The sequence below is a fragment of the Lolium perenne genome, chromosome 2, assembly GCF_019359855.2.
Source record: "Lolium perenne isolate Kyuss_39 chromosome 2, Kyuss_2.0, whole genome shotgun sequence".
NCBI classification, from domain to species: Eukaryota; Viridiplantae; Streptophyta; class Magnoliopsida; order Poales; family Poaceae; genus Lolium; species Lolium perenne.
In genome coordinates, this window is record NC_067245.2 from 190,718,311 (window position 1) to 190,737,001 (window position 18,691).

An 18,691-nucleotide genomic window follows, 5' to 3' on the forward strand; every position below is an offset into this window, starting at 1 on the left:
ATGAAACCACACCAACAAACATGAAAACCGATCGGATCCCAGCAGATCCGACGGGCACACAAATCCATGCGCCCTCCGACAACGCTAGATGCACCACCGGAGCGAGGATAGGGCGGGGAGGACCTTATTCTGACTTCAGGATGTAGCCGCCGCCTCACCATCCCAAAAATGAGACTGAAAAGCAAACTAAATTGAGAACAGAAACTCCCCGCCGACGAGGGACCGTGGCCCACCACACCTCCAAGACCCGAAGGCCACCGGAGGCGGAGCGGACCGGCGGTATCGCCGGCGAGGAAGACGGAACCCTAGATGGGTTTTTTGCCTTTTTTCCGCCGCCTCCTGGGTTCCCTTGGCACCGTACCGGTTCGTAAACTATAGAACTCCCAGAAGTTAGGTGGACCAGTACCTTATGACAGCATTACTTATTGAGATGCAAAATCAATGTCCAATCGTGAGATACAAAGGTGGATTCAGTAGCATTTTACAACATTATTTTGATGCAACGAAAACTGGCCGGCCATATAACCTGAATAATGAAAACCGTTGGTGAGTGTAAGTGTACTACAATACAATATACGGTATACATTGCCATATCAATCAAAAGACGGCAAATATTCAGCTAGCGCTTGAAACGGACAAAACCAGACAATCCAGCGATCTACCGTGGCAGAGTTGCTGATGCCATGAACTCTTGCTCCAGGCTGTAGTAGTTCTGCTCCCTTTGAGAAGGTAAATTAGCTCGGTTCCCTATACCAGCTTGAACACCCAATAGCGGAAGGTTGACTTGCCTTTGTCCACTTAACAAATGTTGCAAATCTTCACTTGTCACTGCAACCTGAGATGATCTTAACCTTTTGGATCTGATATGCTGTAGTTTCATCTCCACTTGTTTCATAGTAGGCCTTTCTACACCTCGTAGTCGCAAGCAAGTCTCTGCAAGACTAGCGACATCATCAATCTCTTCAGATGTTGCTTCCTCAAGAACTTGAGCAGCCACTATATCTGCAAGTGGTTTGTGACTCATCTCCCAAAGAAAGTAGTTGGACAAGTTTTGTTTTAGCCCAGAATCACTTGTAAAAATAGGCTTCTTTCTGAGCAACAACTCTACAAGTACGACACCAAAGCTATAGACATCACTCTTCTCATTTAGCATGCCCGTGTGGTAATACTCTGGATCCAAGTACCCAAAGGTGCCTTGTATATTCGTAACGACATGAGTTTGGTCAATAGGAACCAACCTTGAAGCACCAAAGTCCGATACTTTCGCGGTGTAATTTCCATCCAAGAGTATGTTAGTGGACTTCACATCACGATGAAATATCGATACCGAAGCAGACGAGTGGAGGTAATAGAGTGCTCCTGCAGCTTCTGCAGCAATTTTCAAACAATCATCCCATGACAGAACAAAACTGCTAGTGGTATCGACATGGAGGATTCCAAATAACGAACCATTTGGGATGAAGTCATATACTAGCAATGGGACTTCAGTCTCAAGACAACATCCGAAGAGCTTCACGATATTTCGGTGATTTATCTGTGAGAGGATGGCAACCTCATTGATGAACTGACTAATCTCAATTTTTTCAATGACTTTAGACTTCTTTATGGCCACTACCCGTTGGTCAGATAATATGCCTTTATAAACCATGCCATGTCCTCCATGACCAACAATTCGTGTGGCATCAAAGTTATTTGTTGCCTTTTCTAACTCTGGTAATGAGAATATCTTGGTGTTGTCACTCGCATTTTCATCAGATGATATCAATTGTTCGAGGAGTAGACCTTGGTTTTGCCGAAAGTGCTTTCTTCGTAGTTTATTTTGGATGTCTTTTTTCCATCTACGGATGAAAAATATTACAATCAAGATAAAAAGCATGATTCCGAAACCAACGCTAATCCCAATGGTGATACCTGTAATGATTATGCTTGTCATTACTATATCCATGATTTCATTTATCTCATTACGATAGAATTGATTGTGTAGTAGAACTCACCTAGGACCAGATTGTGTTCTTTAGTCGATCTGCACATCCTTGTTGCACTGTCATACACTGTTTTTGTAGGACATTCGGTGCAAGAATAATTTCCTTGGGTGTTATGGCAAATCCCATTACATGTGCCCGGTATTTTGCACTCGTCAATATCTGCAACAATGAATAAGTAACACGAGAGGAAATACATAAGCACTGCAGTTAAACTGCTAGATGGAGGCCAGTCTGCAAGTAGTTCAAGAATATCTTTCTTTTAGACTTCAAGTAATCATCGATTACAAAACAAAGTCAAGCGGATGTACACATAAACAACTTTGAGAACTTTCTTGCAGATCTAAAAATTTCCTCTTTGAGATTGTTTTGCAGTATCACTTCCTGGAAGAGAATTTTTACGGCACACAGGCACTCTCCCTGCCCTCTACTTTGGCCATACGTCGCCACTACTGGGCACATCCCGCCGGCTCCGGGCTCATCCCTTCCCCTCTACTACCATGGGTGTTGTCTAAGTGATTGTGGACTTGTGGCGCATGGGGACACGGTGGAGAACCTAACCTCCGGCCACGGGTTAAGTTAACCTAGCTAAGACTATTGCTAAACATCCAATGGTTTTTGGCCGAATGCTTGGAGATTACAAAAAACTGAAGTTACCATAAATAATAATGAGATTGTTGTGACTACCATTTTGCCCCTTAGATTGAAGTACTCACTGACTTTTCGAGTTACTACTCCGTGGATCTAGCGGCAGAGTACCAAATCATATTGGACATTGGATTAAGGAAAATTGATGATCTATATTAATTTTGGGCTATGGTAAAAGTCCCCTTCTAAAAAGATGCACGAGCACCCATTTATTATAGCATCTCCATAATGAAGAGAGGAGTGCATATTAGAAGGTGCGCAAGAGATGATGAGGATGAGGCAGAGTGTACCTTGACACCCGTCTGTGATATATGGATTCCCATCAAAGCCGGAGATACACTTGCAACGGTAACCAACATATTCTCGTGCGGAGTAGACATCCAAGCATGTGCTATTCATGCTAGCACATGCATACCCTGTCCTGTTTTGCTGCGCTTCCCGACATGTTAAATTGGCTACGGCCCAGTGTTGAGATACCGATTCCCCATATCCAACATAGAGTTCAACATCTTCATTCATGCGCAACAAGAATCCTTCTTCCGAGTATGTATTGTCTTTGACCTTCAATATTCCATTGTTGATATCTATATAGTTTACTAGGATGTAGTGGTCTATTGAGGCGTATGGAGTACTGGAGTAGGCATACAATGTCGAATTTGTACAACTGAGCTGAAACGACATCCTTGCAGAACAACCGTCTTCTAGGCCGAATGGGAAAGGAACACTGATGTTCCCACACCATTTAGAGCAATTGGTCTTCCGTTGTAAAGGATCATACCCTGAGATCATTAGGAAAAAAAAGGTCAGTACATCTTTCATTGGATCACATCACAATGGAGAAGAAAATTTCACCCAATACAGGAGGTCACATGCCATAATTCTTTTACTCTCTCGACGACGGGAATGGGCATCTCTTTCTTCTAAGAACAAGAAGACCATACGCGCGGAAAATAGTTCGTCCTGCCCGTTCCCGCGAGCGGCAGGGCGAACCCTAACTCCCTCGCCGCCAGCCCCCTCCCCCCCTCACCGCCGCCAGAGGGCGTCGCCGGGAAAATCCTAGGGGCGCCGGCGACGGCGAGGCCACTTATCCCCCTCACTCGGCGGTGGCGGAGCGGGCCGGTGTGGTCGACGGGGGCGCGGAGCTGGTCGTGGGGCGCGGCGGCGTGGTCTTGGCGTTCTCTGATCTGCGGGGCGTGGTAGGAGGCACCGGCCTTGTGTCGGTAGAGAGGTTGCTGCCTCGCTGGGAGGGAGTAAGAGCACCTCCAGCCAGCCCCCGAGAAGCCCCCCAGGACCAACTTTTTTCATCCGGATGGCGTAAAGTCGTGCGCCCAGAGTCTCGATTTCGCCCGGATTTGGACTTATATCCGTCCGGACTCCCCATGCCAAGCCCGGTCCCCCGGGGAGCTGCTGGGGGCTCCGGATGAAACATTCTCGTCCACCTAGCCCGCTGTCAGGGACTAGTCTCCTCTCTCTTCTGATTTTTCTCTCCACCTACCGCCCTTCTCTCTCCTTGATCTTTTCCCCACCTTGCCGAGCTAGAGCACGACGGGCAGAACGGAGATCGCAGGTGGCCTCGCCGGGACCTCGCAGTGTTCGGGAGACGAGGAGTCAACTGGACACGCCATGGACCAATCCACCGAGCTGGAGGCGGCGGAGCGGGTCGTCATGCGCTGGGACTCATCCCCGGCATCCACGGCGGCCGCCGGCCGGGACGACGAGCCCATGCTGTTCGACGGCGCGGGGGATCGTGCCGAGGCGGAGCGCTTCCTCCGCGCGGTGGACGACATCCGCCGCCTCGCGCCGCCGTCCGGGCTCGGGGCGGCGGCGGCGTCCGGGCTCGGCGGCTCCGGCGCCGTGCGGGTGGCCATGGCGCGGCTCGAGGACGAGTTCCGGCACGTGCTCTCCTCCCGCGCCTTCGACCTCGAGATCGAGGCGCTCGTGGACCTCACCTCGCTCTCCACCATCTCCGGCCGACCGCTCCGGCTCGCTCTCCTCCGTCGACCTCCCGCCGTCGACGAGGACGACCCCCGTCGCCTACCGCGTCGGCCGCCGCAGCGACTACCGCTCGGCTGCGCAGCATCCGCGAGATCGACCTCCTCCCCGACGACGCCGTCGCCGACCTCCGCGCCATCGCCTCCCGGATGGCCGCCGCCGGCTACGGCCGCGAGTGCGCGCAGGTCTACGCCTCCGTCCGCAAGCCCGCCGTCGACGCCTCCCTCCGCCGCCTCGGCGTCGAGCGCCTCAGCATCGGCGACGTCCAGCGCCTCGAGTGGGACGCCCTCGAGGCCAAGATCCGACGCTGGATCCGCGCAGCCCGCGCCGCCGTACGCCGACATTGCACCACCATCGGGTGCGTGGCCGGCATGGTCGATGCTGGTCGAACACCTTCCAGGCATCCTCACGAGCGCCGTGTGTGGGGAGATGACTGGAAAAGTGTAGCTCCCCATGCCAAAAATAGGTCCAATCCGGACCAATTTCTATCCGGATTATGCCCCGGGGGCCTCCAACGAGTGGGGATGCTCTAAAAGGTGGAGCAGGTCCACTCGCTGCCGCTCTATCATCACCAGCGCGTTTATTGAGATATGCATCGGTGGGCTTTTCTAAATAGACAAAAAAAAGGGTACTGACAAATGGTTTTAGAAAATTGCAAAATAGTCCAAAATTTTGAAGTCTAACTCTCACAAATGTCGCACGAGACCGTTATTGCAGTGCCACGGTCAGACAAAATCACCAGTCAGAGTTACTACTGCCTAAAGATTTTTATTGGGTGGAAAGCCGGGCAGCTAGGTAGGTGAGAGCGAGAGAGGTTTCGAGCGCAGGTAGGCTGCCACCACGTCGCCGCCGCCACCGAGGCGCCGCGCCGGCGTCGCCGCTTCCACAACCATGGACTCCACTGCCTCTCATCCGCCTGGTTTCTCGCACCGCTGGGCACCGAAGGGGAGCCCCGAGTCTGTTTTGTCGGCGTCGCCGCGGCGGCACGACCACGTCTCCGGGCTCGGCATATCCTCGACGTCGTCGGGCGGGAGCGTGGCGCCGCGGCCGGAGGTGAGGGAGAAGGACCCGCTGGAGGGGCGGGCGAGGATCCAGGACAGGCTGGTCTGGGAGATGCCCAAGCCATCGAAGGGCAAGCTTTGGGCGCGTCGGGTTGGGGCGCGTCGGCGCCGGAGATGAGAGGCTTGTGCTTCCGGTGTTTCTTGCCGGGGCACCGCAAGCGAGACTGCATGAACGCCGAGGTGTGCATGCGATGATGGCAGAAGGGGCACCCTGCCCTGGACTGCAAGCGTCCGAGGAGTCCCTCGTCGGAGGAGGAGTTGCGGCAGCTTGCTCTCGCCAAGCTGGCACGCCGCAGGTCTGGTCGTGAGGGTGGGAGGGGCATGAGGTCGGCTTCCCCGCCCCCACCACCGTCGCCACCACCACCACAGTCCTCGCCCCCGCCACCGCCGCCGCCCCCTGTCGTTTCGAGGTTGCCACCAATGGAGGAGTGGCCGCCACTCGTGGTGGACCCGGTGCATGAGCTAGTTCGTGAGGCTGGCGCGGGCATGGTCTCGGCGCAGCCGCTGCTGTGCGTGGTCAGATGAACGGCGGCCATGTGCGGCCTCGAGCAGAGGCTCCAGCTCGCCATGGTGTTCATTGTGGGAGGCAGGAGGCCGGCGGTGTCTTCCGAGCAGGTGGAGGCGGCTCTGAGGTGGCGCGGCATGCCGGAGGGTGCGGTCTCTGTGCATGTCTTCGCGCCGGAGGATTTCATTGCCGTCTTCGCGTCTAGCGAGCTGAGGGATCATGTTGCCGTCATGACGCTAGTTTTAGTTGCCGGAGCGCTGCTATCCTTTCGTCCCTGGAACCGGCATGCGCAGGCGCAGCTTGTGCCTTTGCGGAGCAAGGTAGAGTTGGTGCTGGGGGGGGGGGGGGGGGGGTTGCCACCGCATGCCTGGGATACGGCGGTGGTCGAGGACCTGCTCGGGCGGAGTTGCGCGGTGGACACGGTGGCGTCGGAGATGAAGGCAAGAAGGAATCTTGCGCTGTTCAAGGCTGATGGCGTGGACCTCTGACCTGGAGGCCATTCCGGTGGTGAGGCTGCTAGCGGTGCCGGAGCCAGCTCCAGGCGGAGGCGCACGTGTTGTGCCTGCAAGGACGGCGGCGATGGCGGTGCGCGGTGCCGGACAGGGCAAAGACGACATCACGACGCTTCAGTACCGGGTGCTAGTCCATGTTGTGAGAGTGGAGGAGGTTGTGGGTGACGAGGTGGCTGCAGCACGTTTCTCAGAGGGTCACGGCCATGGTAGTCCGAGGGAGTTCGAAGGAGGTTCTGGGGACGGCGGCGGCGGGAGTGGCGGCGGTGCTAACCCCAGGAGAGTTTCACGGAGTTTTGCTTGGCAACGCGGGGTGCCAGATCATCGCCGCGGCCCGGGAGGTGGAGATTCGGCGCAGCTTGGCGTCAGTACGGTCATGGCCACGGCGGCGCCAGCACCGAGGAAGACGCGGGCCCTGCCAGGGTTGGCAAGCCCGCGCCCTTGGTTCAAACTGCCAGGGTCAATCTCAGTCCAAGTCCAAGGGAGGCGCTGGCCCTGACAGTCAAGGAGGTGCAACTTTCCTCAGAAAAAGTTGCTTTGCCCACTGTCTCTGTAGAGGTGCAGACAGAAAAGAGAAAGGAGAGCGTGGTCGTGGAGGGCCCCGCCAATAGGAGGACAAGAGCCGTTGGTGGGGCGCGACGTGGCAGCTCCTAAGGCCGGTGCCCCCACCGCGGACCAGTTGGAGTGGGCGGACGCTCCTGACTCGTTGCTAGCGGTTGCGGACCCGGAGGCTGGAGCAAATCCCGTGCCGACCGGGCCAGATGGCGCCGATCCCGAGCCTGGCGAGTTTTCCGTGCCGACCGGGCCTGCGCATGGAGACAATCATGGGATGGGGAATAGGAGTCCCGCGCCATCTGGAGATTTTGTGGGCCCTTGCAGCAGCGGCTTGGCCACAAAAAGAAAGGATGCGGGAGTTGGAGGTTGCGCGGAGCGCGTTGAGGAATTCGTTCGCATCTCCCTCTCAGGTGGGTCCCGCCTCGAGGAAGGCTCGGATCGTTCGGATCGTCCAGCTCCAAGCTCGCCAGTTCTTTCGCGTGTGGAGTCGTGCAACAACAGAAACACTGAGACCAGCCCAGCAGGCACGTCCTTTACTGGGCCTAACAGCCAAATGCAACTGGTGCCTAGGGCAATGGCCCATCATCTTGAGAGGGAGCAGGAGACTTTGGTTGGAGCAAGAGAGGCTGATCGCGAGGAGGTGGCCACAGTGCGTGAACAGGAGCAATTGGAGTTGGCAAGGGTCAAGAACTTTTGCTCCTCCATCCTGAAGGCCCTTGCGCCACCTTTGCTGCAAGAGTTTGAGAAGGCCACTGGGCTGAGGGCGGATGCAGAGCCTTTCACGCCTAAGAGAGTGACACGTAGGTCGGTGGCAGCGTTGGCTGGCACGCAAATCAAGATGGCATCGACAGCGGATAGTTCGTTGCTCAAGGCGTTAGGTTTCTGCCCGGAGAACCTTTCAGTCAGGGAGGAGGATCTGAGACGCTTCAAGGAGTTCTTCGACTCACCGATCTAGGACGCGCACTTTCGAGTCCTTGCGGCCATCTTTGGCAAGGAGCTAGCCACGAGCTTCGAGAGGGAGGTGCACTGCATGAGGGCAGTGCCAGCGCACTGAGGTGCAGAGGAGGGAGGGAGTGTTTTTGTAGTTCTCCATGGATTGTACCTTCGAGATTCGGTGCTGGAACGTTCGAGGCTTGAACAATCCAGCCAAGAGAGATGCGGTGCGTGAGTTCATAGCTAGTCTTAGAGTTAGTGTGGTGTGCCTCCAGGAGACGAGGCTGGATGTAATTGATCATTTTCAGGTTATGCAATGTCTAGGGCCATCATTTGATGGTTATGTGTATTTGCCTGCGGTGGAGACGAGAGGAGGGATCCTTTTAGCCTGGAACAAATCCTATGTTTACGTAGAGCGTGTGAGCTACGACGACTATGCGGTTACCGGGGAAGTCATCCCCAGAGACAATAATAGATCGTGGATCACCACCGTTTACGGGCCTCAAACAAACGAGGACAAGTTAAGATTCCTACATGAGTTAGGGCAGTGGCTGCTCCTACGGGACTTCAACATGATCATATACGCGGAGGAGAAAAACAATGACCGTTTAGATAGACTCATGATGGCGAGGTTCAGGCAGTTTGTTCAGGAGCATGAGATCAAGGATCTCTATCTCCATGGGAGGAGATTTACCTGGAGTAGCGAGAGAGAGGTGCCCACGCTTACGCGCATCGATCGGGCGATTGCATCGGTGGACTGGGATATCATGCACCCAGATTCCATCTTGCAGGCGTTATCATCATCGGTGTCGGATCATGCACCGATCCATCTTTTGTTGAGTGTGGCGTTTAGGCCCTTCTGGCTAAATCTGGAGGGGTTCGAGGAGGCCCTGAGAGAGGCTTGGGTATGCAACCCTTGCATTGTTGACCTGTTCAGACATCTGAACGCCTTGTTCCGCAATGCGGTGGAGCACTTCTAGGCGTGGGGAGAGGGAAAAGTGGGGAACATTAAGCTTAAGATCGCCATGGCCAATACCTTGATTCTAAGGTTCGATGTGGCGCAAGAATCGAGAATGCTCGCGCATGCGGAGGCGTGGCTTAGGAGAACGCTCAAGCAGGAGGTGTTGGGGATGTCGTCCCTGGAACGCACAATTGCTAGGCAAAGATCGAGAATCAGATGGTTGCGAGAGGGAGATGCTAACACCAAGTTGTTCCATGCGGTGGCGAATGGGAGGAGAACTAAAAACTACATTGCCTCGGTGAGAGTAGGTGAGGAGACGACGACCACACAAGAGAGGAAGAATGAGGTGTTCACCGAGGCATATGAGAGGCTCATTGGGAGCATTCAAAACAGAGAGCACACTATAAACCTGGAGGCCTTAAACATCCCCGTTGCGGACCTCGGTGATTTGGACGCCATGTTCACGGAGGAGGAGGTATAGAACACTATACGAGAGATGCCAGGGGACAGGTCGCCGGGGCCAGATGGTTTCACCGGCGCCTTCTACCAGAGAGCATGGCCAATCATTAAACCTGACATCCTTGCCGGCCTCATGAAACTATGTGTGGGAGATGGTAGAGGCTTTGCTCGGCTGAACCGAGCGTTGATCACCTTGATACCCAAGAAACCGGATGCTTTGGAGATAAAGGTTTTTAGGCCCATAAGCCTTGTGCACAGCTTTGCGAAACTGTTCTAAAAAATCATTGCAAACCAGCTCCGATAGAGGCTTGGAGAGTTTGTGAGCATGAATCAATCGACGTTCATTAAACACCGGAGTTTGCATGATAACTTTGTGCTTGTGAGACAAGTGGCCAGAAAAATCAACATGAGGAGACAGACTGGAGTGCTGCTAAAGCTAGACCTAGCGCGGGCTTTTGACTCAATTTCGTGGAGCTTCCTGTTTGAGGTGCTCAGAAGAATGGGGTTTGGCGAGAGATTTTTGAAGTGGATAGCACTGCTGCTTTATACGGTAAACACGAGGATCATGGTTAATGGAGTGCCGGGAGACCGCATATATCATCGTCAAGGACTGAGACAGGGTGACCCCACGTCGCCCATGCTGTTTGTAGCGGTCATGGAGGCCCTCTCCGCTATGATCACTAAGGCGGCGGATGAGGGGTTATTTGGGAACTTGGCTTCCATCTCGCATTTACAGAGAATCTCGGTGTACGCTGATGATGTCATCATTTTCCTCAAGCCGGAGCATGCGGAGCTGTGGGCAGTGAGACATATGCTGAGCCTCTTTGGAGGGGCCTCGGGCATGCGAGTAAACTTTAGAAAGACGACAACCACATTGATTTGAGGAACACATGAGGAGGAGGAAAGGACTACGAGGATTTTGGGTTGTGAGCTCGCGAGATTCCCGATTCGGTACCTAGAGCTCCAGTTGGCTCTCAGGCCCCTAACTAAGGCTGGGTGGCAGCCGCTACTGGACCAAGTTATCAAGTGCGTGCCTGCGTGGCAAAGAGGGCTCATCAAGAGAGAAGGAAGGATAGTACTGATTAACTCAGTGGTCGCAGCTAGAGCGGTGCACCAAATGGTGGTGGCGGAGGCTCCAGTGTGGCTATTGGAGGACATAAACAGGTGGACGAGAGCTTTATTTTGGGTTGGCAAGGACGAGGTCCAAGGGGGCCAATTCCTAGTGGTGTGGAGGAGTATTTGCAAGCCTAAGGAGTTTGGTGGGTTGGGAGTGAAGGACTTGAGGTTGCAAGGCCTCGCACTGAGAGTGAGATGGATGTGGCTCAGACGCACGGACCCGGAGAGGCCTTGGCAAGGGCTACCCGGGTTGAACGATCCAGTCGTGGCGGGAGTGTTCCAGAGTCTGGCTCGCTTTAGCGTGGGGGATGGGCGGTTTACCTATTTCTGGAGAGACCGATGGATAAGTGGATACACTGCGGAGGAGCTGGCGCTGGAGGTCTTTGCCAAGGTAACCTCCAGGAGAAAAAAACACTTGCTTGGTGGCGGAGGCTTTGGATGGGGACGTTTGGATGGAAGACATACCCGGAGAGATGACGGCTGAGCTTTGGAGGCAATGTCTGAGGTTGTGGGAGGTTGTCAAAACAGTGGAGAGAGATGTCTCCAGACCCGACCATATATCCTGGAAAGGTGCTGAGTCAGGAGCATACACGGCAAAGTGCACCTACGAGATGCTTTGCCAATGGAGTGTAAGATGGAGTATGAGCAGACCGGTATGGGGTTCCTTCACGCCCATGAAATGCAAGATCTTCGCATGGCTGGCTCTAAAATACCGTTTGTGGACTTCAGACAGGAGAGCGAGACACGGGCTGCAGGAGCTCCCGGATGCATGTTACACATGCCTGCAAGACAAGGATAATGTTGACCATATGCTTGTCCTTTGCCCTTATGCGAGACAAGTTTGGTCTAGGGTACTTCACAGTGCGGAGTTACGGATCACCGACCCAGGATTCACTGGAAATCTGGAGAGATGGTGGACAGAGGCCCTCAAGTGACTGAGGAGGGTTGATAGGAAGCGCTTCGACTCCATGGTGATCGGCACGGCATGGACACTCTGGAAGCAGCGGAATGCGAGGGTTTTCGGAAACGACAGGGAGCAGAAGACGGTGGACCAAATGGTGGACCAAATCAGAGATGAGTTCTACCTTTGGGAGAGGGCCAAGAGAGGAGGGAGGCTAGATATAGCGAGAGAGTAGGCCTAGGCGGAGTGAGGGTGGTGTGCGTGTGTCCTCAGTACCATGGTGATGTTCTTGTATATTGTTACGCTCTTTTTCTTCTATAAAGATAAGGCACGTTTTGCGCGTGCTCTCGAAAAAAAAAATCATCAGTCAGAAACCTCGTTAGCACGGCTTAAAAGCGGGTTAAGTGTTTTTTGAAAAACAGTTACCCAATATATGTGGGGCTTTTTTTTATCGCAAAACCTAATTGTGGTGATTTTTTTGTAACTTTCTCCTTTAAAAAACTAGTTACTATTTTGGTTAACTAATAAAATTAAAGAAATTTGGGCGTGCATACGCACTGTAAGAAAAAATAAAATCGCAGAGTAATTACCTTTGTCACCTGAACATCCATCAGTTATGTATGGATTGCCTCTGTAACCAGCTTCGCAAATACAATAATAACGACTGACGTAGTTTGATTGATCATCAGTGACATCACGGCTATGGTTGCCAAGACATGCATAATCTGTCCTGCGCCGGAAGGTGCTAGCAGGGCCGGGTTGATCAACGACGATGCCCCAGCTAATATCGGCATCAGCGGTAACATCAATTGAATCCCATATGGACCTTTGGTTATTATTGTGCTCTTTGAATTTTGGTTCTCCAATATTTTGGCGGACAAACTTGATCTCGAAGGCGGCAGCAGTCTCGGAGGAGCCGAAGCGAACATAGGTGGAGCAACATCCTGTGCCGTTGCAGTTCTCCCGAGCCACCCAGCCCGCGATGTCTTCGTCAGGACATGTAGCACTGCACTGTCTCACCGTATTGTTCTTGTCAAGCACGTGCATGTCGAAGTCGCAACCGGTGAAGTTTAGTTGTAAATCATCGAATCTGAAGGATCTCCCAAGATTCCAGGACATGCTGTACACATCGACCTCAGGTCTCAAGGGGATGGAACGGGAAAACGATACCTCAATTAATTGGTGGGGGTAGGTGGAGATATACTCAGTATCCTGGGCGACCTCCGTGATGCCGTCGTGCAGGAAGAGCATGGGAGCATGCGAGGAATTGTGGTTTTTGCAGATGAGCTCAAAGTCCTGCGACCGGAAGCAGCCAGGCCCGATACCGAATGGGTACTCGAAGCTCAGATTCCCACAGCTCTTCTGACAACCGGCAAGCGTGGCGGTGGAGGGAAGAGCCGCCCCGTTCGCCGGTTGGCTTCTTTTCACGCCGGATGCCCGCACCGCTGCCGGCTGTAGCAGCAGCAGTGGGAGCAACCAGGAGAGTGCGTCGAGGAGCCTCATGTTCGTCCGCCCAATATTCGAGGTGTACAAATGAACTAGACAGGATTGGTATATTGGCTAGTGAGGAGTATCTGAAGGCGTACGTACTCAGGAGCGACGACGCGGTATATATTTCTGTCTAAAGGCGCGCGAAGCAAGCTGAATTACCTGTCAATTTCATGGTATTTTTTTGCGGGGAATTTCAGGACTTTTATTCATAAACAGAAGCTTCATGGCATTAACCCAACACGACTTTTAATAAACGACTATTCAACAACGTGCGTGGTACGGCATGCAAGGATGCGGTCCAAGTTAATTGGAGCCAAAAGTAAAATAAAAACAAGACGTTTTTTTTTCTAAATTAAACATACTACTGCCTCTGGCCTGATTTAATTGTAGCGGTCCATAAAAAATGTGCTGTAAAAAATACATCCGTACACCTGGGGAACAGGGCACCATGTATACACCCGTACACCTCGTTTGTGTGGCTGTGGACACCGACGGCTGCCCTCTCGCGTCCTCCCCTTGTCCTTCACTGGCCCGCATGTCTGCCTACCAAAACACACTCACTTCACTCCACTCTCAAAACCTAGAGATGATCAACGAAGCTCCTGCCACCACTGCCACCATCGGAGTCGAGGCCAAGTTCACGGCCGTTGTCGCTCCTGCCGTGGAGGAGGCTCCTGTCGTGGACGCTCCGGTGGTCCCGCAGCCCGCGCCGGCCACGAAGAAGGCGAAGCCCAAGCTCACCACGGAGAAAAGGGCGATCGAGAGCAAGAAGCAGGCTGACCGGCGCAGGGCGCTCGAACAATGGAAGAAGGAGGCCCCTGCCGCGGAGGAGCGATAGAGGGTGGCCGAGCAGTTCCAGCTCCTCCAAACGGAGGCGGAGGCGAAGGCCATGCAAGAGCATGCCATGCTCTTCTACGGCCACGCCGCGCTCGCTCAGCACCTGACCGTCCCGGGTGCCGGCTCAGACTCAGCGGGAAGCTCCGCCTCATCCGTGACCCGGCCCCTTCCTCCCCGGCCAACAGCCCCGCCGGCTGCCCCATTTGGGTAAACGCCTGGCGCGCATGAAATGATGGCACCGTAGGGGCGGTACTTGTACCCGTCACGGGATGGGTCACCGGAGGTGGGCGGGTCCATGATGGAGCCGTCGCCTTCGTCCATTGACCTCAACCGTGCACCGGCAGCGCACTCCAAGGCCCCCCAAGCAGTTGGGAGTAGCAGTGATGATCGGTGCCCGCAACCTGTTCGACGATTTTTTGGGCGAGCACGCGCAACCATCTATGCAGGCAGCGGCTGCCCACCACCATGCAATATCCGTCGTCCGAGCAGGCTCCCCCGCCACCTCTCATTGCCATAGAGGAGGACACCACTGGCCATCCTGGCACCATGAACATCGACGAGGAGCCGTTGTTCGGTGACGAGCTCACACAAGCCGCAGTTGCACAAGCTCAAGGTTGCCGGTTTAGCAAAAGAAGCAGCTGAAAGAACGTTAGCGGCATCGGCATGAAGGACTTGGTATATTTCTTAACTTCAACTTGTTCTTTCATTGATGTTTGTCATTGTTGTCTCGCTTTGCTCTAGGTGTGGAAAGCTTTGGATTACTTCAAAACAGCGAATGAAGGAAGGACCTTTGGCTTCTCTCATTGTTGGAAGGAACTCGAGGGCACCCCCAAGTTGCAGGAGGGGTACGAGGGGTACATGGCGAGCTTGATTGGCATCAAGACTACCAAAGATGCCACGGTCATTGAACTTGATGGTGGCCAGCCTTGCGGTAGCTCCGCTTCTCGTGCAAGCCGTCCATAGGGCCACAAGGCAACCAAGGCCAACATGAAGCGTGATGCTTCGGCCATGCATTTGGTTGGCACCTTGAACGAGATGTATGCTGACAAAGAGGTGTCCACGATTAAGAGGGATGAGAGGAGGCACCGGGAGAAGGAAGAGGACATGAAGACCTACTTCAATGTCCAAATGAGGAAGCTTGAGATTGAAGAGGTCAAGGCCAAGACGAAGGCTAGGGAAGTTGAGATCAAAGAGAAAAAAATGGAGCTCATTGTAGCGGCAAGGGCCAAAGAGGTGGAGCTGAAGGAGAGGGAAGTTGAGCTGAAACGGCAAGCCGAGGACCACATGATCATGACCGCCGACTTGACCGCCATGAATGAGGTGAAGAGAGGTTGGTTCGAGAAGAGGCAGAAGGAGATCCTAGAGCGCACAAATTGAGTAGACAATTTTAATTTTTAATTTTTATATTTGTTCAAACTATGACACATTTCATTTCTTGGTCATGCAGCATTTTATTTCATATTATTCTATTTTTTTGCATATTATTTATAAATCTGTGTGGCCAAATGGCCTATTTCCCCAAGAAATAGACCAAATGGGTGGCCGCTGCGTTGGGCGCATCGCGCGACCCAAACGGACACGCGGACGCGGGCGTTGTCCGCGTGTCCGTGCGGCCACTCAAACGACCCAAAACGGACGGTCCAATGCGTCCATTAGGTCGTAGCGTTGGAGATCCCTTAGGATAGCAGTGGCACCTCCAGCCCACCAGAGTTCAAACCCTAGGTTTGACACTTTGGTGTCTCTTTAAAAGCGGAATATTCTTCAGTGGGATGCGACGCGACGTTTTCGTTGATAGCGAGGCGTCTGTGGTGACTTCGTCAATCTCAAGACACATCGAATGAAGTTTTTGGATGCAGTCTACAGGAGGTGCTCATAGGGATAGGATGTGCGTACGTGTGCGCGTTCATAGGAGTGAGTACATGTGCATATATGTGAGTGTCTACGTCTATACTGTGTTTCGCAAAAAAAACTCAAAAATGTGGCCGGAGGGAATAAAAGGATTGGAACAGTATGCAGCAACTACAATTCTTTTTTAGGTAAAGAGTCACTGAAAGCATGTATATACTGTTGAGTGTGAATTCGAATAGTAAACACTTGTGAGAAGAAGTCTGTGTACTCCTACAATAATGTACAGTATGACTTTGCGGGTGTAGAAAAATGAATGACTTTGGATTTTCGGCAGTGCTAGTTCCATACAAAGCTTCACTCTTGCCTTGACTGACCTGCAGGAGTCTTTGTTTCCAAGTGGAAACCGGGGTGGAGGGGTAAGAAAAAACGAGCTGCCGACAAAAACAACTCTATCTATAGGGAAACTGTTCAAAAATCTGGTAATACGACTGGCGTTGTTTTCTCAATACCTTTCGTCGAAAACGATTGAGTTTCAACAGTTCAAATCTCATGCTCTTATTGACACTAGTAGAAAATCTCTCATCAGTACCGGTTCCAGAGGGGCATTAGTACCGGTTGAGCAACCGGTATTAATTATCCGGCACTAAAGGCCCCCCTTTCGTACCGGTTGCTTACGAACCGGTATAAAAGGCCCTCCACGTGGGCCACCAGGAGAGCTCAGGGCCAAGGAGCTTTGGTACCGGCTGGTAATACGAACCGGTACCAAAGGTTCCCACCGGCGGCAGGGAATTTGCCCAAATCTCTGCCGCGACAGAGAATTGGTTTTTTAGGGTTTTTGGAGGGGTTTAGGGATATCGGTTTGTTTCATATCGCGTCGATGCACCAGAAACGCGTTTGGGTTTAGGTAGTACATGAAGATCAAGATGATGCATAGCAAGTTGGTGCATATAATATAACACACATGTTATTGCATAAGATCACAAATTAAGTAGCACTATGCATGAAGATCGATCTTCATGCATAGTGGTACTCTCGGAGGCGTACTCTATATATGTCTATTACATGTAGCATAGTGGTACTCTTCGAGTCAACTATATATGTAACATGTACATCTTCATTCATAGTGGTACTCTGCGAGTGGTGGTATGACGTCCCGAAGGAAAAATCCCGCCAATTCCTCGCCTATTGCTATGAAGCGGTCATCGATTGAGAGCTTGTTCCGCTTTCTTGCCAACTATAAAAGAATAAGATACAAATGAATACATGAAACAACTATTACTGAAACTCAGCACAACTTATGATAACAAAACAAATTTGTGAAGATTGTTTTTGTACCTCTTTATTTCTTTCATTATTCGTTCTCTCGCTGACAATTCTGCGGATGTACTCGCAAACGAAGAATCCACAGAGATCGGTCCCCGAAGGTTGTTGCGGGCATTTCTTTACAAGAATATAATTCAATCAAACAATAGTCAAGTATGATAATTAAAAGGTGTGTGGACCTAGGTAGTACTACTTACTTTCGCACGCCATCGCAGCTTCGGTGTCCATTCACGGGACGTATCTTCCTTGATGAAAGTTTGCCATACGCTGCTCGACAAAAGAAAATGCATAAAAGAGTCATCAATTAGTTCAAAGCAGGAAATTAACGAAACAAACCGATAAGAATTAAAATTACCTTCTGAGCATTAAAAAACAAGACACGTATAGTTCCTATTTTTTGCTTAGTGAGTCAAAGACTTCAACTTCTCCAATTTCCAAATTGATGACGAGAAGAATAAAGTGAAACCTACGCACGTTTCAATATGTAGTGTCATATATATAAGTCATTAGTTAAAATTTTGACATACGGTGAGCAAAATATAATGTGTTATAAGACAGTAAGACTCACTCGAAGTTGTAAGGCCAAATTATTAGCTTTTTGTCACGTTGTCGCTTCAAAAACCTTAGCAAAGTCTGCGGTGTATCCTTGTTATAGAGGGGATTCTCTATGGTTTTAACATGCATTGTGTGCGGGTCAATGAACCCAATGTCTGTGATATCGTCCCTTTTGCATTCGAGCATCTTCGATCTGCATAATATAGCGCACAAAAGATTATAATCTGCAGACAATGAACGAGCTGAGCTAAAGACTTCTCAAATTAAATAAATAAATCACTTACAGACAATAGCAACTGATGATTGATTTGTCGAGGGCCCGGAGATTGTATAACTGAAAGAGTTCGGCGAAGTCAACGTTCACACAGTACTCCTGGAAGTAGTGCTCTTCCCTAACTCGCACCATGATAGTCTCGATCCCTTCCTTTGAGGCCTTAAGGTACCACGAATGCAAGTTACGCATACATGTTGGTACCTTCCTGAGATTCTCGACCAAATCTTTCCCTTGAACAAACTGATATGCTCGTTCAGCGAAGGCGTAATCAGTTGCGTTTTGTCGAGAACTTTGAACGGTCTTCCCGTCAAACACCTTGAGAGGGGCGACCGATTGAACGGGTTGTTGTCCGAGCTGGTAGACACTGTGTATCCCTTTTATCTCCCTGATACCCGATTGAACGGGTTTTGTCGCCTCGATCATCTTGTCATACGACCTTTCAATAGAACGCGCATAGTCAGATGGCGGCGATGGTACAGGGTCATATAGATTGTCAACGGTACGCACAACTTTCACCGGATCTAGTGTCTTCTCGAAAGGTATCTCTGGCACTTTCGGTGCAAACCATTTCTTCAACTCGGCCTGAACGGCCTCCGCGTTTTCCTCTGGAGTTTTTTCCCAAGGTAACTTCTCGTAGGCGGCAGTTGTTTCTCCTTTCTAGCTTTCTTCCTAGGCGGCGTACCGTTACGCAACGGACGCTGTCTTACGTCGCGGAGGATCTCGAGATGGTGGACTCACGCT

At 51.9% G+C, this 18,691-nt stretch overlaps 1 protein-coding gene across 1 annotated transcript; it reads right to left on the minus strand.

Moving 5' to 3' along the window:
* Window positions 1–390: 390 nt before the first annotated feature.
* LOC127306858 (wall-associated receptor kinase 5-like) lies at window positions 391–13,191 on the minus strand. The gene is made up of 4 exons (XM_051337563.1): window positions 12,213–13,191; window positions 2,921–3,409; window positions 1,995–2,144; window positions 391–1,911 (listed from the first exon to the last, which is right to left on the minus strand). The coding sequence occupies exons 1-4, from the start codon at window positions 13,123–13,125 to the stop codon at window positions 659–661; spliced, it is 2,805 nt and encodes a 934-aa protein (XP_051193523.1). The 5' UTR covers window positions 13,126–13,191; the 3' UTR covers window positions 391–658.
* Window positions 13,192–18,691: the final 5,500 nt, after the last annotated feature.